This window comes from Falco naumanni, chromosome 2 (genome assembly GCF_017639655.2).
Source record: "Falco naumanni isolate bFalNau1 chromosome 2, bFalNau1.pat, whole genome shotgun sequence".
Taxonomy (NCBI): domain Eukaryota; kingdom Metazoa; phylum Chordata; class Aves; order Falconiformes; family Falconidae; genus Falco; species Falco naumanni.
The window spans coordinates 91,092,765-91,115,551 of NC_054055.1; the positions used below are offsets into that span (position 1 = coordinate 91,092,765).

The following is a 22,787-nucleotide window of genomic DNA, read 5'->3' on the forward strand; positions in this document are numbered from 1 at the left end:
AAATGGATTCTGCATTAAACAAGTTAACTGACAAGCGCTCCAAGACCTTGTTCAAGCAGCCAGGCAAAGTAAATCATATTAGAAATCTCTTTTGTTAAGCTCTTTTAATAATTAATACCAACCTGTGTACTGAAGATGCATTGGGTGTCCTACATACAGCATATCAATATGGGGTGGATGTTTTACCCTGATTAGCCTTGTTTGGTTCTCTAAAGAAGGAGTCACACAAAAGCTTGGAACAAGGTCCTTCTGGCAGTCCATGTTGGTTTGACAGACTCTGCTGGCTTCAATAACTTTTCGTGCTGGCAGACAGGCATACTGCAAAGGGCATTTAAAATTATTATCAAATTTAAACGTATTTTCCAACTGATCAGAATAAAAGGTACTATACATTCCTTTTTAAAGCAAAGGAAGTGTCTCACTGATATACTACCTGTCCATGAAGAGCCGAAATCTGCTTTTTTGGTGTTTTTTTTTGGTTTTGTTTTTTTGTTTTTTTGTCAAATCCTGTAGAACCTCTGCCTGACACATATTCAACCTGTCATTCCTTTTTGGTGGAATGTGGAAGAGAGGGTGTGCAAATGTACCAAAATAAAAGTTAACTTTTCAAAAGGTACACACGTGCACAACAAAAAAGAAAGACACCTAAACATAAGCCAGTGATTTCTAATGAACAGAGCCTGCATCAACAAACTAGTGACTTACTTGTTTAAGAGGTTTTAGTCTTCATTGATCTAAAACATCATTCAGCTGAACAAAACCTTTGTTCAGCAAACCAATCAACAAACTTACCATCTGTGTGCTAACTAAGAAACCATTCTCAGTTCAGATGAGCACAAGACAATGCAATGTTGGGTCCCAAGTCCTACCCATAACACTCTTTCACTCTGCAGTCTTAGAGACCAGATCTTCCTTGCTCCCCAGAGGCCAAACAGAGTACAGCAGAAAGGAACAGGAAATTGTTTTCCCCCCTCATGTCTCTTGTAAAAGCTCAGCGATAATTTCCCTTTTGTTCTTAAACACAAGCAAGGAAAGTTCATGTACTGTTTGCCTTAGGAGCAAGAAAAAAAAAGAAAGAAAAAAAAAGAAAAAAAAGGATATTCTTGCTTCTTAGCCTGATAGTTACACTCCCCATAAATGCATGAGTGTCAGACACTCTCCATTAACCTCAATACAAGCTCTTTCTATTCTAACAAGGGGGAGAGGGCACACTTTCAAATACTGCTGCATACCACTGCAAAGACTATTTAAAATAATTGTTCAAAAACTCACAGCCAGTCTAAGGAGCCTTGAAGGTCACAGGTTTCTGAATGCTTTTTTTTCTTCTCTGTTCTTAAGTAGTAGAAGAATGTCAAAGCTCAGTGGGGTAGCGATTTACCAAATCTTGCTGAACTCCAGAACATTACCAGTCACTGTCATATTTCAAATGAACTGCTGGTCTCTGCTTAACTCTTAGTGGTTAAATACCACAAAAACACTCTGGAGTGGGATGTTTATTATTGCAAACTGTAAACATAGCAGATGTAGGAATAGGCTTATTTTCATTTCTTCAGGTATTTATCACTAGAGGTCAGAACAATAACAACTCATATGTGTAGAAAAGTTTACAGGTGATACCTGTGCTCTTTTGTAAAGAGAGCTGTTAGAAAAATTCCACCACTGCCAATACGGATCACATATTGTAACAAACATTTCTGTGCTTTGATAAATCAAAACCCTACTGAGAAACTTTGTATGCTTCCACATGTGACAACAAATCAACATGGTGAAGAAGGAATCAAATAGATGCCCTGATTTTGAGAAATTGGGCTATCTCTAGGACTTTCTTGCATGTTTTCAGTTTAACCTTGAGAGCAGCACTGGTGGCTTCAGACAAAATAACTGAACAGTCCAGTGCTTTGCTTTGCCTATAGTGCTTAGTACCTTTAAAGACTGAAGCATCAAATCAGCAATTTCACCTTGTTCTCAAAATTTGTCTTTTCTCACCAATATTCTACATCCAGCGGTGAAAACGGGAAAGGTGTCTTTCTGTCTAAAGGAATGAGGGGGGTATATAATCTTTTCTGATTCTTCTCGAGACTTCCTGATCGATCATGGGAAAATCCATAACCAATATTTTGGGGGTTTTCAGCTGTAAATGGGGAGAATAACATACACATCCACCTTTATTACAAACTTTAAGTATTCTTAAACACTTGAGTATACTGCATAAATGTTGGTAAATATTACTAATATAATTTAAATAATTTCAGATTTACCAAACAGAATTGGCAGTTTAAGTAACTTACCAGGTGGCTGTCCAAGTTATTACTATATGAAAAGCAAATGTCTGTGAGGCTGTTGTTACTGCAACATTCAACTGTGCCATCGAGTCTCCTATAGACTAAAGAACATAGGCATAGAGCAAACAATTATTATTATAGTAACTTCCTGAAAAGAAATTAGTCTCCTAACAAAGTAAAACATCCTGTAGCCTTCAAGAATTAAAGTAATTCACACAGCCTAGCTGTGGTTCAGTCACAACTAAAAATAAGCTTCACCACTTCTGTGTGTTATTGTCACCTGATTTCAATCATGTCACGTACTGATTTTTTTCATCTTAATAAATCTCCTTGAGATACTGGGGATCTACCACTGCAATATTCTGAACATTACGAGTTAACAAAATACTTTGATCCATTGTCTCCAACTTGCATCAAGGTTTGGCATATAAATTTGTTAGCTGCTACTGTACTGATTTCACTGGCTGGCTATGAAAATGACCAAAACTCAAAACATACTCTTTAAAACATGAAAGCCTTTACAAGATTCAGGTTTTGGAAGCTTTCCAAGCCTTGAAGGCTGCAAGAGTGAATAAATGATGTTTTAAACCATGACATAACTAGTCTGATACAGAATCTTTCTAAGGATGTTCTTTAAATTAACTGAATTAACTTATTCTACAAAAGCAGTTTATAAAACAACCCACAAAAGAATGGTTACTGTAAGGATCTGTGTCACAGCAACGCTGCAGTATCTTTAGGTAGATCAAGCCTGCAATTCTGGTTGCTGATTTATCACTGCATAACCTGCAGTTCACTAACACAAAGCTTTATGCCTGGGGCTTACAGGTGCAAGCACTGTACCATACAATTCTTCTTTCAAGTACCCTGAGGCTAAGCAACCACATCTATTTTTGAATAGTGAATGACCATGAAATTAGTTTCCTCATAAACATTACATTGAAAACACTTTTTTTTTTTTTTAATTTCAAGGTCCTTGGGGCATTGTTTTCTGTCTAGCTTCATACTCAAATAGCTTACTCTCCATTTGGTTTATGGTCAAGTAGATAGGGTCCCTTTGCTAGATACATTTTTATTGACATTCTGTATTTATGTCAAGTTGTGAACTGTCAGGATTTTGACAAATGATGGCTGCTAGAGACCGAACGGAGTTCATTTAATTTCAGACGAATATTTCTCACTGCTGGAGGCTTATGACTCTGAAAATGCAGACAGACTGGTCTGATTAGAATGCAGCAGTGGGACAATGGGCTGCTAACACTATACAGCAACCAAGCTTGGAAGCAATATTGAGTCTCCAGTATTAAGTTTCTAGTATTTCAGTCTAAATAGGACTGGTTCTGTTACAGAATATGCAGTTTTATTATCCATGACTCTGAAATTGCATTTCATAGAACAGCAGAATCTGAGCATATATACCTACAGCATCTAAGAATTGGTTCTTACTTGCCATCTCCGCCCAGCCAAAAGCATGTGCCAAAGTTGCCCTCCTCTTCAGAGGGATAATCCAAACTGTTAGGTTTCTAAAAGTAGAATCTTACCCATATTTCACTAGTTTCCAGTTTAAATATTTATCTTAGTTCCACCTGTAAGATTACTTTCCTTATATACTAAAACAAATAATTTAAAACTACCTTTTCAGTCTCACAAGAGAACTAAAATGTATAAAAAAACCATGGGTTGTCAAGCTGCCTGACCCCCCTTCTTTACTTCCAGTATGGTGGAAAAACACAGTGACAATTTTAAAGCTCTGAAAAGCATCACAGAAGTTTTTCTCAGTAGCAGTTCCTTACCTTTGGAATTTAGTCTCTATAGATGCTTGCATGAAACAAACTCTAGAGAGCTTTAGGGCATGTCACAAGAAAATCAGCCAATTTAACTTGACTGTTCTTTATTGTTCTACTTAATTTTTGTTTATTGTTCTAGTTTAGTTCATATTTTTTTGTTTCTCAGGAGTAAGCCCTTACAGCAACAAGCACTCTAATTTATAAATGAAAACAGAAGGAAATAAGACCGACTTCCGGAAGCAATATGTGCAATCCAGACAAAACTGAGTTTATGGGCAATGACACTGAGACTGAAGAAGCAAATGAAACCTAAAACCTGTATAGTGAGACACATCAGAAGTGGCCATAATAAAGCACATCATTGAATAAACCACACGATTTGTAACGTCATGCTGATCAAAGCTGTATGTGTGGTAATGTGTGGAATTTATATCTGCAAAAGATCACTGAGTTGATCCACATAACTGAACTAAAAATAGAGGAGATAACTGTATCGCTGCTAATAACCAAATTATGCAATATCCTGAAGAGGCAAATTTCATTACTCCGATCATAAAGGATATTTGTATAGAATGACTGGAAGACCAGAGACATTCTTCTATCCACCTCTTCATCACTTTCAGATTTCACAAAACAGAATGGCATATTGGTAAATGCTTAAGACAGGATAGCAGACTCGACTTATGAGAAATCTGTCCCCAGCAACAAATCCTAAATCCCAAATAGTCTTCAAGACATGATAAAATTACAATATAAAATAATGAAGAGAGCACCTCAAGTCATACCTCTAGCTGGAAAGCTTAATTGCTGTAGGGTGGCTGCACTTACACAGTAGCCGACCTGTGACTTTGCTGAAATGTCTCCCAGACAGGAATTCCAGTTTTCTACGCTATAGACTGGGCAGTCTTGTAGGTTAGTGACAAGGTCTCCCACAAAAAGACCTCTTGGCCCATTGGCAGGAGAATCCTGAGAAGAAACAGTGAAGTCAGTCATGTTAATACAGTTAAAACTATAAAGATTTGTTTACAGTTCTGCCTAATAGCCATAAAACCTTTAGGTTAAGACGCTATTTCCAGAGAAACAGAACCTCAGGCTCCACTAGAAGTGATTATTTCAATGTATGATAGAGCATTACAGAAACAACACCCTCTACAAATAATAACTTAGTGCAAAGAAAAAGAAAAGGGCAAGTCTCCAAGTGTTCCACAGACCTCTTCAAATCTGAGTAATTATTTTCATACAAGTTAATATATTATGTTTTTTCCTACTACTTTAAGTTCAAGCAGCTTAAATTAATACCCTGAATCTTTCAACAAAGCAGGGTGTACCTATGCTTTCAAAGGTATAAAGCACAAGAAATGTCACTCTCTGCTGAGTTCTATCAGTTCACTTTTAGATCCAAGACAATCCTTTCAACTCTGCTGTTCAACTGTTCTGTATTTGATTAAGTCAGAAAAAAATCAGTCCTTTCTAGAATCTCAGCAGTCCATCTCTACTTTGCTTTCAGCTGACCAAACAATCAAGGAAATCAGCTCAAAATAACCTGTAACATTAAAACCAGATAGCAATAACTAGAGTGATAATGCAGTTTCCAGTAGATTTACTTGGTGCCAATATTTGAAAAGAAGTTAGAAAAAAACCCAAAACAACCAGAAATAAATCTGCAAACTCATCTCAAATGTCTAAACATTTACTGAATAGGCTATAATTATTCACACCATGTTCCTTCATTTACTAATACTGAAAAACATGAGACTCAGAACGAAACATTAACCAGACAGTGCAAAGTATCAGATTCTGCAGTGCTGCACTGACCAAATTTCATTGTGATAACAAGACACGCAAGTACATTTCAGGTCACAAAACATATAATATGAAAACACTAAAGATCTTTACTTACCTCTGCAATATACGTTACAAGTGCTCCAACACCCGTGTAATAGAAAGGGAAAAGAATGGCTGGCAGCAGAAATAAAACCATGAAACTTGCAACACCAAGAACAAAATTATGCCACACTCCTAAAAAGAAGGGGGGAAAAATCATGTTTCTAAATAAACATTAATAACAAAAAGGTGGTTTTGAAATGCAAGATTCTTACAGTTACCTTCTAATTAACTTCTCTGAAATGATTACTGTAAGAAGGGATGAAAAGTTAATTTGTGAACACAGCCATGAAAGGAAAATATGCATATTACTTTATAAATTTCAGTTTCTATGATGTCACTTTGTATAGGAATTTTACAGAAGCCTCTGAGTCCCTGAGAATTATACCATCAGGAAAGACAGGGAAGCACCAAGTCAATTTTTAAGGTGTTATTCTACCATATTGATACTCCATCACATACCACTACTTTTCTAAGTACATAGTGGGCAGAGTACCCAGAAGAAACAATCTACAGAGTTGTCATCAGCTATAAATATTAAAAAACAGTGGAATGAAATGTATTGTCACCTTCTACCACAATAAAATGTTGAATTTAAGAACCTTAATAAATGGGCTTATATATGAATAAGTACTGTTTGTCCTCCTCAGAAAGATGTATGAAATTCAGTTGCAATTCAGTATTTTTCATTATCTCCACTGTATGAACGAAAATAATTATATGCATATGTGCCAAAGAAGTTCAGAAAATTACTTGAAGGCTTCTTTTACAAGAAAATCTGGACCTAAAACCACATCAAGAAACAAAGTTATGCAAGTCAGCATTTCCTGACACATTATTTTGGGCAACATTGGCAACTGCAATCTTTATGGTATGCTGTTCTCCATAGGAAGAAACAAACCACTATCATAAGACACACTTGGCTTCCTTCAACATCCAGTACTATAAGAATTTTCTCATTTAGTTTGTGTTCTTGGACAAACTTTTTTGTATGACCAATGCAGGAAAACTTTTCAATGTTGAAGACTCCTTATTTCCTTCTTACAGTGCTTCATCTTGTTAAGAGGGCTTTGATTAAACTCTGTATTTGCAGTGTAGGACAGGAAATTAAGTAAATATATTTAAAAACATGTTAAACCTATCTTTCTTGCACTGTATATAACACAGGAATAACATACAGCAGACTCTTACTTCCCCTGGCTATCTCTACACGTCACCCAGTCTCCTTTTATGTTTCTAATGCTGCAGAAATGAGAGACATTTCTGCAGCACTTTAACTAAGGGTTTGTTGCCATTTCCACTAGTAGATGCTTCTTAAGAGTGCCTTCTCCTTCTCTTTCTATAGTTTTTAATCTTATCTCATTGAAATGCAATCAGATAGATGACATGTTTCAGCATTCCATTCTTTATCTCACACACATACATGTATGTGTGTACACACACGAAGTGCAACGAAACAAATTATGATTTTTTTTTATCTTAACAAAGGATAAAACTTTAAGACAGAAACAAAAGTCCTTTTTAACAATGTGGATCCTGAAGACAGTAAACTGGAAAAAAATCCCCCTTAAAGTAATAAAAAAGAGGTGACAGAAACAGCTAGAGGGTAACAAGGAGTACTTTCAAACAGCTAGGAAAACATGGGCCTTAATACCGTAATGTACAGAGTTTACTGTGTGGAATACAGCAGAAAAGTCTAAAACAGAAAGGCTTCAAATTCATCCCAGGTGATCTATAGAAAAATATACAGGCTGAAAATGACGATACCTGTAGAGGCACACTGCTGAGTATACAATCAGAATCATTTTGCTAAAGCAGCCTCATCCTTGGATATTTAATTCCTTATATTTAAAAAGGGACACTTTACACAACACTTAAAACACCTTAACTAATTAATTTTTAATTAAAAATGTAAAAAATCTTCAGAGTATTTTCCTGTTAAGGACAACACAAAACATATTATAAAGAATGTAAAAAAATAATACAAATATTTGAACTAATAATAAGAAAGTGGTGCACAGAAGCACTTTTCATTTAGTAAGCATGGAATTAATGCCAAATATATCACAAGTCTTACAAGAACACTTATGAACTATTCTTGAACTCATGATGCCATCTGCTGTACAACAAATATACTCTTTAATCTCCAGAGCATGGGTGGACTACAAGAGGAAAATTTGGTGTTGTTCCCTACTCTAGCATTTTTTCTTAGCTGCCATACAATAACCTGAAAGCAGGTCTCTGTAAACTCAGATCTTCAGAACACAAAGAATAGGTTCATACAACTGCTCCGATAATTAATAAAAACTGAGACAAGTTTACTGAATATTACATTTTATCATTACCAAACATTCTAGTTCTGAAACATACCTATTATTAGTTGTTAAAAACATGCAGAAATTTGTTATACCTAACTGATAACAAGCCATTGATACTAGCCAGTCTTGCAACATGCTTGTTCCTACCTTGTATTCCCCTATTTCAAGTTTCCCAAGAAAACAGGTGTTTGCTTGTTGTCAAAAACACACAAGCAATTATTTTCTTTTACAGCTCATAATTTTATTTTTCTAGACGATTTCTCAGGAATGTATGTAAGCAAACTATTTTGAAAATTGGTATGTTTTCTCTCTCAGTTCTGTTCACAGTAGCTGGAAATGGAAATTTGGGAAACAGTGCTTCATAAAAGTTAGCCTAACATTTATCATCACTCACTTGATTTATGAAAGCTTGAAAATACACTTTGCTAAAGACTGCCGTATGCCCAGCCTAAAACCCTCTATATATTATTTTAGTTACAATATTCAAGAAACAATGTTACTATCTAAACATTACAACAGGCTGGCTGCTATCCTACTGTCCCCTGCAATAGAGAATCAACAGTATCTAGAAACAAACTAAGATGCGCTAAACCTTTCTATCTCTACTTCAGTAGTTTGGGAACCACCTTTGTTTCTAGAAAACGATACAAGTGGTTCCGGTAGCATAACACAGTCTCAGTCTAACCCTCCACAGCAACAGGGCTCTACTTCCCATTAGACGGAGCTTCAAAAAACATCAAACCAAAAACATTCAGAGGTTATTTGGAGCTCTAACCTGTGACTTTTTGGATGCTTATGTTTTAGTCTTTATTTCCTCCTGATGGCAACATCAAAACACAGTGAGCTGTATAATAACGTAACTCACACATCACTGAAAATCACAATACTATTGAAAAATCACATAACAGATCGCTCCTATTGCAGAAAACGGTGTTAACCTGTGACAGCAAGTCATGTTCTCATACCGCCAGTCTCATGGCTGAGTATTTTCCAGCTTGGGTGCTCCAAGGTTTTGCTACTTAGGCCATACAATACGGGGTGGGGGTGGGAATAGCAAAGGAACTTCTGTACCTGAGCCAGTGTAAGAGCTTTTTCTAATGAGGGAGCAAGGTCAGAAATCACATTTTTTCCCCAACCACATACCTGGAATTTCTTATGCACAACTTTTCTGAATCAGGTCTAGGATATAATACCATTTTTCACGACAGGAAATTGGTACTTATTTAAGATCCTTGAAACTGATGTCTCTCCTCCAGAAAACAGCACAATGATGACAGCAGTGATCAAATGATTTTCTGAAATCACAGTGTAGGTTCAGAAGAGCAGGATCACCTTTAGCTAAAAAAAGGCTTTTGTACTTCTTCATTTTAAACCTTCAATCCTCCATCAAGGATTCACAAATGATGCCTGTGGAATAAATAACTTTGCTAAGCAAAGGTTCAATAAAAAATTACAAACTATTACCTGCACAAAATATCCTTAATTGCTGGACTGGAGATATCAGTTGTAAGTGGGTTGTGAAGAGATCAACAAATGCTCCAGGATAGACAATGAAGATAAAAATCCCAAATCCATTAAATCGCACTTGTTCTCTTAAAAAGAAGAAAAATGAAGTGGCATTACTGTAAACCAACAAATGAAAAATGGCAAGATTCTACATAGCACACGTATTTTTTACAAGAATAACAGAATTTACAATTCTAAAACTAACTTTTTTTTTCATAATATGAATAATTGAAAGATAATTAAAATAAAGGATGTTTCCTGCCCTAGTTGCCACATCTAAGCAGCACACATTTGTGAGCCTGGGAAGAAAAAGAAAAAAAAAAAAAAAAGATAAGTTCAATTTCTTTTCTGTATCCTGGTAACAGTATCACATGAAATAAGAAAAAAAAAACCCCACCCAAACTACTTTCAAGTCAATGTGTATTTTAACTTTTGGGGGATCTTCAGCTTTAAGTAAAAAAGAACAAAAAAAGTAGCCTGTGGGATGCATTTTCAAACTAATCTACTAAAAATTATCTGGAATAAGCAATCGCTTTCCTTTTACAGAAACAGAGATTTCTGGAATTTATCATTTCTTGTTTCTCCTAAATTAAACTTAGAATAAATTGTAAACTAAAAAACCCGGGGGAAATATCATCTGAAAAAATGAAAACAAGTCAAGAGGTTAAAAGGACAAACACTATTTAAATATATTACTAGCTGACACTGTCATACAGATAATATATATATTTTTCAGAGGTTTTACAAGTGCTTTTAAATGGCACCTTTTGAAATAACTACGTAAAGGTTTTATGAAGCTATAAATTTCATAAGGGACTTATAGAGGCATGACAATCATGTTTCAAGACAATTACATTCCAATTATTATTCCAAGACAGCCATGTTCCAAGACAAGCCAGGCACAGATAGCTAATTCCGTATCTTCACTGAGACAGTACACTGGGCATAGCATTTTGTTTATTCACATTTATTTATTTATTGTGCATATACAATAAAAGAAGACACAGGATTATACAAAATTAATCAGAACGAAGTAATACATTAATTCCCTGGAGTTAAGTCATAAGACCTACTCATGCTACCAATTATTAATAGGCATTCTAATGCCTATACATGATTTCATGACTTGGGTAGGAGGTACAGAGGTAAGAAGAAAAAGGCTTTTTTGGCACAAGCCTTGACTAAGTTAAGGCTCAAGTATTGTAAGCTCTTGTATTTCACAGCCAAAACTATCCTGAACTGAAGTTGGAGAAAGTGCATTAGATTTCAGGGAGTCAAAGTGATTTGCCGGAATAATAAAATTTTCACAAAGCACAGCTATTTATTAGAGTCTAAACCCTGAGGATTGACCATAACGGCTCTACAGATGCAACCTGGTCTGGGGGTGGGCCAGGGGGGAAGCCAAGCAGGAAACAGCAGCAGCAACATACATTGGACAAACTAATTTTTCCACTGAAATAGCTAGGAATCCGGTTTTTAACAAAAACATAACCCAAACATGAACATTCAGAGCCTTTGCTCCAGATCTTGAATGAGATATCATACCATGAAGGTGTAAGAATCATTCATTCTGCTTAAAAAGAGCTCTATAGCTCCTCTGCAGCTAGCCAGCAACATGTGAAGGTGCTGTTAAGAGAAAGGAAATTCTGTTGTTTTTTTCTGTGGTGGGATGGGCAAAAGCTTCACCCTCCACAGAAAAATCCCTGTGAATATCAGGGGAAAAAAGCTGAAAAACAGAGCGTATGAAACAGTGAGGGTTACAAACTACCCCTTGAATTGAGAACCTCTGGCGTGATAAAAAATGTAGTAATGGGGTAAGATGCAGTCATGACTACCTACACTCAAGAAAATCAGAGAAGCAACTTAGGGCTTCATGCTTATGGGACGGATAACAACGATGTCTGGGAGAAACGCAGAGAACACCTGAATATCAGTCCCAGTTAACCACCACTTATCCCTCTGATGCTAGTGTCAATTAGGGCCAAATCATATTTGACTGAATTATTGCTTTAGCCTGCTCATATGCTACTTTACAAGCTATGTTTAAAACAAATAAATCAAAAATCTATTTTAAAGTACCATTGTGCAATAGCACATGGGTCCTCTTCAGGTGCCATAGCTGCAGAAACGTAATTGCTGTGTAAAAAACTAGGCCATGTAAAAAAAAATAATATTATTTTAACCCTGATGCAGTGTGGTATATTTGCAAAGCAGAAGTCCTTTCTCACGATTTGTAGAATAGACACTGTATTAAAATTCTATCCTTCACTGTACATTCTTCCAAACTTAAAATCTAAGGAAGCTAGGAAATACAGAATAAACAGACTCTCTAGATAAACCAAAATGGTGCTAACAACATTCACCTGGAAGTAAATGCTCTGGAATATTAGCCTTTGTTGGCACATAGTAAGAGAAAAGCAATCTGTATTACCGAATAGCTGCCACCCCATGGCCGACTTCATGTATCACACCACTGATGAGGATTGCGGAGAAGAAATAGGTCAGCTGGCTGACAGGCAAATTTACACCAGGCACCTGTTGATGTGGGCATGACAACAGAACAAAACACAGAAGCAAACCAAGAGGTACAAAGACAAATCATTCTGCCCCTAAACTTGTTGCTTTCACTCACCTTCTTCAGACCCACAACAGAACACGGGCCGCTCTCTCGCAGCATTATCAGTTTATACCTCTCCTCCCAATTTATTCAATGTATTTTAAAATATATTAAATATATACGCTTTTGTTGAAGGCTGAAAAGTTCTCCAGGTGCAAAAGCTTTCTCTCTGCCCTACTTATTTCCCACAGCCCATGTGTCCTACTCTATATTAAGCTCGAGAAGTTTATAAAAATGTACACAGACTTCCACTCAAATGAAACAGGCTTGGCAACTGTGAGCATTAGTTTACAATTTCCTGCAGCCAGTCATGTAGCTATTAGAGAATATCCAACCTTAAAAAAAATAAAATTAAAATGACCATATGGCACTTAAGACACTGTGAGCCCTGAAAGTTCAGAAAATGAGCCTACAACTGGAACATTCAGCCTCCCTTCTCTCTCCCTGTCCGAATCATGAGACTACCTCAAATTTACAAGGTCAAAAAAAGGGTAACTTCTGTATATTGTTCAAGTTTTGGTAGTCTATATATGGCAATTTAACCTTTAAAGAAAAGCACTTGAAATGAGTATACTATTTTAATTTATGTAAGACATAATATGCAGGTCCCTCACATTCCTCCCATTGCTGTGGATTCCCACCAGTTCCCAAGTCCTCCACTGTACTAGTCATGAGACACCAACGGCTTCCAGATGGGCTTTAAAGCAGTCACGAGCGACAGAATGAGGAACCATCCCCTTTCCTCCTGATGGACTTTTCTGCCGCTCGGTTCCCATCCCCGCTCAGCTGCTGTGAGACAGTTCTCCTGTCAGCTCCACAGCTCTCCCCGCTGCAAGCAGGATACACTCCACTACAGTCACAAAGAGCTGATGTGAACACACCTTGAATTGCAATCCAGCATCAGAAAAGAGATGCTATGGGAAAAAAATCTTGGCCTGTCTATGGGTCTCTCTAAAAACTACCTCTGTGGGACACAAAAGGGTACAGACGCAAATGAGCAGACCCTGTTTGATGCTACCTTCATTAAATCTTGCACATTGCTCAATTATATGCACTCACCTACCCGTGCAGCAGAACTCTACAGTAGGTTGGTGAAACAATCTAGCTAAAAGAAATCCTTCAAAAGACTTTTCATGAATGTTAAACCAAAGCATTTCACAAATTCTGTCCAGAGTGTGATCATGACCAAGACATTCATCTTAACTGGCATGACTATTGTACCTCCCTGCATGAAGGCAGCTGCTCTTCATTTGTTAAGCATCAGTTGCTTGTATCACAGCATCAGCTGGTGGCACTAATGCATTAGTTAACTGCTGTTGCCAGTGGCCCTCTGCTCTGGGCACATGGGAGGACAGACAGCAACAGCAAGAGCTACCATCTTAATACCAACATGACTACAGCCGGTTAGAACGCAGCACTGGATGATTCCAGACTTCATGTCGAAGAAGCTAGTTTAAGATTCACCTAAAAGGGAAGCTAACTCTCATGAAGAGTTTTGAATCAACAGCAGTATTTTGTTAATAAGCATTGCCATCTTATATTTTATGGTCTTCTGGAAACACCTTTAGTAAAATAAGATCCATTTCTAGTAACTGATCTGTCTCTTTCACACTTTTGTCAATGCGCAACCAACACAAGAAGGGGCAGCTGAAGAAAACCAGCCCAGTTACCTACAGATAGGTATTTAAAATAAAGTATACAACTGAACAAAAGAGGAAAGGTACAAAAACCTTAATCAATAAAACATAAACAGAACTGTAGCTCGCTCTCCTCACAAAGGCTAAAGGCTAAACAGATTTACGCCACAGGCTAAAGTTGAGTTTAAAAAAAAAAGTTTTTTTAAAAAAATCCTAACTCACTCTCCTCTAGGCAGTCAAATACAAAGAACTAATTTAAATGAGGAGGAGGTCCTCCTGACTTATTCTTCACCTCTTTGCAAACACACATGGGTCACTTTGTGTCAACTTTTGCTAGCACATTCCCCTCAAAAAGAATACTGAAACTCTTTAAAGGCAGAATTATACAACTGTGACCATTCAGAAATGAAAGAACCATGTAGGAAAGAAAGAGAACCACAAGTCAACTTAGCAGAAGTGACCTAATCCCCATACATGATACTACATTATCCCTATAAATTACATCTTTTTCAGTGCCTATCTGTCCTTGGTTTGAATGCAGTGATATCGCCAGTAGGCAGTCACTGAGGAATCAATTCCACATTGAAATTGTTAACGTTATCCCAGATTTCTGCTTTCATAGTTCCAACTCACACCAGATCAATTCCAAAGGCTCATCTTTACTTTGGTTGCCTCTGTTATTTTCTCCAAAGAGCAATATATTGCAAATGACCACTTTACTCTGGTGTCACAAAAGTGGATAGATCCACGTAATGATCTCAGAAAATGAAGACGTTAAGGGTGGTTTTTCTTACTCCAGAATGTAATAGAAATACATGCTTAGGATAGTCCCTGTTGGACTGTAAAATAAAAACTTTCTGTCTCACGTTCAACTTGTGCTCTACCAGATGCACAGACTGCGTACTCCTGTCTGCTACTGGAGATAATTCAGGAGCAGGCTGTGGACCGGGTGACTACAGTGGCAGAACCAGACATTCTCTCTCAAGTCTCATTGCCTGCATTTGCCAACACAGACTGCATTTGCTATATTCACCTTGCGTGTGTGAAACAGACCCAAACTATCCCAAAGGCACTAAGTTTATGGCACACACTAATGATCACACTTCCTGTGCTCATGCAATTTTTTAAGTCCAGCTGCATGCACTCAGTTTTGCACTTATGGGAATGTCTGTCATGGCAGCACGCAATTCCCAGCTTCTGTTGACTAGACTAGCTGAGCACTTAAACACAGTGAAACGGCTGGGCACTCCTGCTCTAAGCCATGCAGCAGAAGGCAAATCAATCTCATTGGACTTTCTGCATTTCTGGGAAATGACCATACATTATGGCCAGACAGCACTCATGGGGAAAGAAGGTTGGCTAGGAATCCTTCCAGGTTAAAATGTTGTAAGGTAATGTCAGTTCTTCCGTTACTGCCTTGTGTAGAGATAAAAAAAGACAGTATTTGCAATCTCTCCCATTCTGTGAAAAACATTCTTTTCTAAAACCATACGATATACCATCCAACATCAGAAATCGATAAAATGATTAAATACATTGTTATTAGGCCTTTGACTTATACTGCCAGAAACAGGACTTTCAATTTCACACTGTAAATTAGGGTATAAGTCCTTGAACAATCAAAAAATATGCCATCTCCTCGCTAATGAATCTTTGTTTCCACTATCACACAAAGGTCTTTACACCTTTCCCTTTTCCACTAATTTTTTCTATTGTAATAAATTAAACAGAACTCCTCTCTTCTTGTTGATTATGGATGTGCTCTGCAAACTTCACACCCACCAGTGCCTGTACATTGAACAGCTCAGAGGACGCAAATTCTTAGCTCTGTTTGTATTCTTAGTACTATGATAAATTAGGGCTTTTAAAAATTACTAACCAATGCTCCCTCCTGAGAATTTTTAATATAAACTCTTCCACATGTTTGCCTTCATTTGTCTTCCCCTCTTTCACTGCCTCTATCCCCATTGTTAAGGCTGAAAACAAATCAGCAAATTTTTATGTAGATGAATAACAGCAGTTAGGCTATTCTTGCATGGGTGGATTTATGCATCACATACCCCATCAAGAAGATGGTTAAGGTCAGTTTACAACTCTCAAATAAAAACCTGAGGAGAGAACACTTACCACAACTTGCAGCATACGATCATTCTGGGCTTTTGGTGCCTCGGTGAGCATCTGTGTCAGTGTTTGCATCAATGTCTTTCCGAGAAGAATAACAGAGCCAAACATGGCAACTATACCAAACACCATTCCTATGTTGAACCTACGAAGAGAAGCAAATAGTTTAGCAGTGCATAGCTGCAAGAAGACAGGGTATATTCCCTGGATATGTAACTGCTTTAGCCGAGCTTAGCACACCAAACTCATAGAGCAAAACTTATCTGATGCTACTACCATTCATATATCAACAATCTAGTACAAAAATATCAGCTAAAGGAAACTAATAATAATAATAACATATACTAATAACATATATTAATAACATAATATCTTCCTTGTTTAGTAAAACATCCAAGTTTAGTTTACATTCAAGCCACATCCTGATTAATTTTTAAATATTTTTATGTTGTTCTTACGTATTCTAAATTCTATTCAGTTACCTGATACATGTAACTTGCCATTAGCAATAAATATAAAAGCATAACAATGTCTCATTTACCATGTTGCACCACATACTGTCACGCATTTAGAGACCTGGATCAAATGATGGGATAGCATACATATTCGTTTACATAAGCTTTTTCAATAAACTGTGCATCTACTTCACAAACAATAAAAAGTGCTAAAGAACAATAAATGAGACTCAACCTTTTTTAAAGAACAACAACTAAAAGGTACAACTGCAAGACCAGATTAAAATCAGTTACTTAAAACACACTGTTCCCACCATTTTCCATTAAAATCAGTGTTGAAAATTATTTTGATTTACATCAGTCCACCTAGTGGCGATTTTTATTCAGGATTTTTTTTTTTACACTGTCCAATAGTTGAAGGATGTGATAAAGTTTATTTTCTAGCTAAAACACTTCAATTCACTACCAGTCCTCCTTCCTCTCACAATAGCATAACTGTTCTCTTACCATCCTTAACGAAGCTCACTGGGAATTAGTAATTTATTTTAAGCAACACATATTTGTAATGTTAATTAAAGAGACTGGTGGAAACACTATACCGTAATAAATTATATGCATTTAAAAAGTGTGATTGATATAGAACTAGTTCAGACTGAAACAGTAAAATCATTACATAATGGAGAAACCAATATGAAGCAGACCTTTCTTTTTTACTATCTCACTGAAGGTAGCAATACAGGAAATTAAAAGAAATTCAAACCTTACTCATTTTATACTTTCAGAGCAGACATAAAGTAATGCTAGGAAGGCAACTGCAGAGTAGTTTTCTAAACCAGTCCAGGAGCACCCATACTAACCACCCTGCTTATTTACTCTCTCCCAGCAGTCTGTGCAATCTTGGCAGGTGAAGGTACAGACAGATAAAAGACAGAAGGCATGCAATGTGCTTCTGAGCAGCTATAGCCGCTGAATGTCTGGGCAGTGATTGACAACAGGGTTTGTTGTCAGTACAAAAGTTTACTTTGTAAACTCCAATGATCAGGGGAGAGCTCAGCGTACAGTCCATTGCTAGGGTATGAGGAGCTGATTTCAGACCTACTTCTGCATGCAGCATTACACATAATAGCTGTAACTATGTACATAGTTCAAACCATAGGTAAAAGTAGCTTATAGATTTCTAATTTTATACCATCTCAATATGCAACCTGTATTACAGCTATGTATTTTTCAGCAGAGGAGAAAGTTGTACTGTGCCAGTATAAGCCTATGGCAACCATACTAATTTGGTTTTATCATTAGCTAGTGAAATAACCCTTTTTATCCATTGCACTTTAAAGGATGAAAGGCAGAGCTGTGGTTAAGTTGTCGCCTCTGTATTTGAGAGAAGAAAAGAAAATCCTGAATTTATACCATAAGTACAGAAATCTGGGTTTCCATCTCCCCCAGCTGTAGAACTGGCGGTTGAAGAGAGCCGTTTGCCATCGCATGTGAAAAGGGGAGACGCTCAAGCCGTACGTCAGCAGCCAGTCTTCATAAGATGCCTTCAGAGAGTCGGACGACTGCAAAACAATGGAAAATTAATTTGAGCAAAAACTTCCAGGAAAATTTTGTGTTATGTGACCAAGCAGTAAATGTCATCTGTTTACATAAAAATGGGTATATTACTCCAGGTAAATTCCTGCACTTTATTTATATTGTGACATACAGGTAGGTGGAATAAATCATATGAAAAAGTTGCGCCACTGTCTTGATGTAAATCACAACAGCTCTAGGACCGCAAGAGAGATAGGGTAGCCAGTGTTATTTGACAAACAAGACCTTGTATCATCTTGCCTAGTGTCAAATCACTTCCAGTAGTTTTTAACTGTGTGGTTAGAAGCCTAAGGACTGAACTGTTTATGGTATTTTTTGAATGTGCAATTTTATTCAAGTAAACAGTTTTAAACCTACAATAAAGAAAAATGTTTCTTTTGGCTTCAGCTGAAAATGCTGTTTCTAATATTGGCGAGACATGGATCAGTACTGTGGATACCCTTTAGTAAGGGTAAAAACGAGGTCCAATTTTCAAACACAAAGAATATGCCTAAAGAGATCCTGAAATTTTTGATCATGCTAACAAAAAGCCAGAAGGAATTTAAAATTATCAACCTGTATTACAACAGCAATTTCACTGTAACTTCCCAGCATTTCAAGATAGTGCTAAAATGCATTCCTAGGAGTTCCAATGATTTCTCTTTATGATAAAAGTGACCTATGAACTATACAATTAATACTTATCTTCAATATTATCTGGTATCTGATAGACATAGCTTTGCAGTCACTACTTTATATTATATGGCACTTGTATTCTCAATAGGCTTTATTCAGCCTGCTTCATGGAAGCTAGTATCAGAAACCCAAGTGAAGGAATGCTTTCCTTGGAGGTGAAAGAGAAACTCAGCTCAGGAAAAGCACACCAGGGAGCTTTGAGCCTTCTGACTCTAGGCAGTTCCCAAGGCAGGAGTGTCTCTGACATAATCCAGGCAAGTCTTCAGAGCTGTCTGAACTGGAGCATTGTTCCCAAGTTTCCCTAGGAGTGCAGTGCCTACTTAAGACATAGGGAATGTATAGTTCACAACGGGCTCCCCTCTCCTCCCCCAAAGAGGAGCTTCACAAGTTTCTGGCTGTCATCCCTGGTTCTTTAAACAAATTTAGAACTTGCCAAGTTCCTTGCATTCCTCCTGTCCTGCCCTGGTGGTGGTGGGGACTGAGGATCTCATCTTGCACAACTATATTCATAGATTTTCTCATTTTATTGAGTTAATTAAGACTTGAACACTAAACATTTATTTCAAGTAACAATTTTCCTAGGATGCGAGACCCATTTACTCAGGTTATTTTTCATCTATCACCTATTGCACCATTTATCCTTCTTGCCTACATATTTCTGTGTCATTTCTTTCTTCTTCACCCTACTGATTTCAGCCACATCTTTGTTCAATCAGCTGAGGGCAAAGGCAGAAATTTTTATCATAACGTATTCTGTAACCAACACTAGTCACTCCCTATGGCACCACTAAGTTTAGTGTCCACAAGCAGATCAGCATTCGCTAACCCAGCATTTGCTAACTTTAACAGAAGAGCGCACAAAGATGATTACACTTGTACAATTAATAATGCATAAGCCAAAGTAACAAAGAAAAGAACTTCCTCACAATCTACCATTTAAGAACAAAACTACGTATGACATTAAGTACCTCTGATATGAGAAAATGTCTTTTGGGATTTAAGTAAACACTTCCTATTCATTCACACAGAGTATAACCCCTTCCCCGCCCCCCAACCAACCACATATTACCACAACAAAGCTAATTGGATATATTGATTTGGCATTTAAAAAATGTGTTCCTTTTATCACATGCAAAAAACACTTTTTCCCTATAAATGCCACAAATTCATCCCTTCAAATTAATTCCAACCACATCACAGCCCCACTGTACTAGCAAGGCATAAATAAATACAAAGTTTTCCATGAGAAAGATGGGATTACTGACCATACCTTTGCCAAATGGGGGGAGGAGGGAGAAATAGGTACCAAAATTAGTTTTCCTTTTGCATTCTCCTCCCAAGTTGTATAAATGGTATTCATGATCACTAAGTGACTGCAAACCTTGGCAAAACATATTAAAAAGCTCTATACAAGCTTTTGTTGCTCCCTCTGTCCTGAGCCTAGTAGGATCACCACATTCCCACGTGCACCATCATGCCCTGGTATGAGGTATGCTGGAATCCTAAGTTTCATTTCAGACTTGCTTCACACAGGCCTTGATTCTGCTTCTGTGAGTTGAGTCCTAAGTGATCTTTCTAACATTAATTTTACTATAAAAGCAATACTTTTTTATCTATGAAAGCCTTCAAAATAATGAACTAATGAGTCTTCTAAATACTCCCGAAGCTCTGCAAATATCTGCCAGCATGCAGGAGTCCTTAACATTCTTCTGTGCTGACAAAATCTGTTCAAGAGCTCTGAACCATTTCAGCTTCCTGACCTTAAAAGCTGAAGGCTAACCTTGACTGAATGTGTCTAATGCATCCTTTATTTCTCACTGCAGAAGGAGGGACAACCTTCTACCCTTTGCTCATTCGATCCTTCAGGGAGAATGAAATGGAATGATTTAGGATGCTGGGGAGCATGAATTTAGGGGTCTGCCTGAGTGATTCCCTTTTATAGGATCCAAACTTCAATGGAAACTTTCATGCCAGTGTTTCAATGAAGAGCAACGAGAAGGACTAAAAATTCCACAGCACAGCTTGATTTGGCATATTTTTAGTTTGCCAACACAAATGTAGCTTGTAATGTAACCCTAGCAATATTATAATCCGTGAATTTATTTGTGCAAAAATGCACAGTTATGCCTTATATATTGTAGACCTTCTAGTAGTTAGACTGCCTAACAAAATGTTTGAAATCTGAACATAAACCAGTAAGGGAACAAACGGAGCAAGAAACATTGCACACCGAAACAAGTTTACAGAATAAACACCAACTGCAAGTTACACCACACATCCTTCTCTTGCCAAAAGTATCAACAGGACTGCACATGGAAAGGTACATCTGGATTATTTTTCACTCGCACTCTGCACTCTTTTGGTGTAATTAAATTGTAAGTGATTTGAGGTTTAAGCAGGGACTACTTTTGCTATGGTTGCTAGCAGCCTCGGGTTATAAACGTGGTAGGAGATTCACAGTAGCAGCAATAAAACTAGCAATTCTGAGTTTCCTAATTACATAAATCTGGTTATTTAATCCAAATTGTATTTAGGTTGTGGTGCTTATAGTGAAACTTACCATTGAGATGTATACACACGAGATCTACCAGTAAATTCACTAAAACCCAACAGCTCCCACATACTTCCCGACGATTAATAATAGCCTTTGTCAACTTCTAGTTAAAAGATCAAAGTTAAATTTTAACTCCTAGAGTCTCTTGCTTGCTAGAGCACGTCAGACATTCCCCTTCCTTTTTCACATAAATCAGGCACTAAGTTGGCTCCAAACAATGGGGGTGTTTTTTTCCCCCCTTTGTTGCTGCTAAGCTCTACCAGAGGTTGTAACAAGAAAAGCAGTAGCTATCCTTACTTAGACAAGGAGAATGATTTCAAGGTCTAATGCCAGAGGAGATCTTCAGAATCTCAGAGATACAAATGGGTCTCAGCATTGTGACACAAAAGGTCCGCTACCTGAATTCAGCTCTTGCTGACACTGTAAAACTCTTCATCAGACGCAAAGTTACTGTCAAAAGAAAACCAGTCTGCTGGCTGACCTTTCTGGTGGGTTTTGGTGTGTCACACCACAGTCAGGAGCACAGTTTTTTGGTATCTGGCCAATCTTCTAATGTGTTTCAAAACAATGCCACAGTTCTTTCCAAATGCCTAACACAGACTTGTAATAAAATCTGAAAAATCTCCAGATAAATTACTGTGGTTTTATTGTTATTATGTACAGACTTTTTTTTTAATTTGGCAATTAATAGCTCATAATTTACTGAGCTACATTTGCTCTCCAGGAATTAGCAGCAGGGGGAGCCACTTCTTTTTCCAAGTTTTCTCATCACCTGAGATTTCTTACATTTCTTCCTATATTTTACAGGAGTGGCAAAATGAAAGTTTTTTACTTTCAGGGTATTAGGGTCTATCTGCACGTGGCAGAAACTGATGCGGCTCCTGGACTTTAACATAAGAAAGAAAGAGAATTACAGATCAAACCTCTCATTTCATTTTTCCAGATATTTAACTAGCATACACCCTATTTTGCAAACATACTTTGCAATTTCAATCATCTCCTAGAAATCATACCTCTCGAGCTTTAAGAAAACCTCCTGCTTAATGAAACTTGTGCAACGCACAAATGCACCCTTAGCCATAATGAATGATGTCGTCTTGGTGTATTTTCTTTTCAAACCCCTCCCCTCTCCATCAGGAGGAAAAAGATGAGTCTTACAATACTCTCCAAAGATTAAAGTTTATTTCTTTAAAAAGTACCTGTATTGAGCTCTGTCTTAACTTTCTTTTTTTCCAGTAAAACTAAGGGCATTCAGATGAAAAACAAAATGCATTAGTTATGATTTCACATGGAATTATTTTAGAAAATCATTATAAAACACGTACTCGACACTGCAAACTTATAACGGATGAGGTTTT

General features: G+C 37.2%; 1 protein-coding gene across 3 annotated transcripts in view; it reads right to left on the reverse strand.

Moving 5' to 3' along the window:
- The window catches only part of MBTPS2 (membrane bound transcription factor peptidase, site 2), a 37,399-nt gene that overhangs the window by 13,582 nt on the left and 1,030 nt on the right, over positions 1-22,787 (reverse strand). For all 3 annotated transcript variants that reach the window (XM_040582530.1, XM_040582529.1, XM_040582531.1), the window contains exons 2-9: positions 18,018-18,166; positions 16,159-16,297; positions 12,209-12,312; positions 9,736-9,863; positions 5,970-6,088; positions 4,855-5,035; positions 2,289-2,383; positions 123-318 (exon numbers count right to left, since the gene is read on the reverse strand). In XM_040582530.1, the coding sequence (XP_040438464.1) occupies positions 123-318; positions 2,289-2,383; positions 4,855-5,035; positions 5,970-6,088; positions 9,736-9,863; positions 12,209-12,312; positions 16,159-16,297; positions 18,018-18,166 (1,111 nt within the window). The remainder of the gene's footprint in view (positions 1-122; positions 319-2,288; positions 2,384-4,854; positions 5,036-5,969; positions 6,089-9,735; positions 9,864-12,208; positions 12,313-16,158; positions 16,298-18,017; positions 18,167-22,787) is intronic.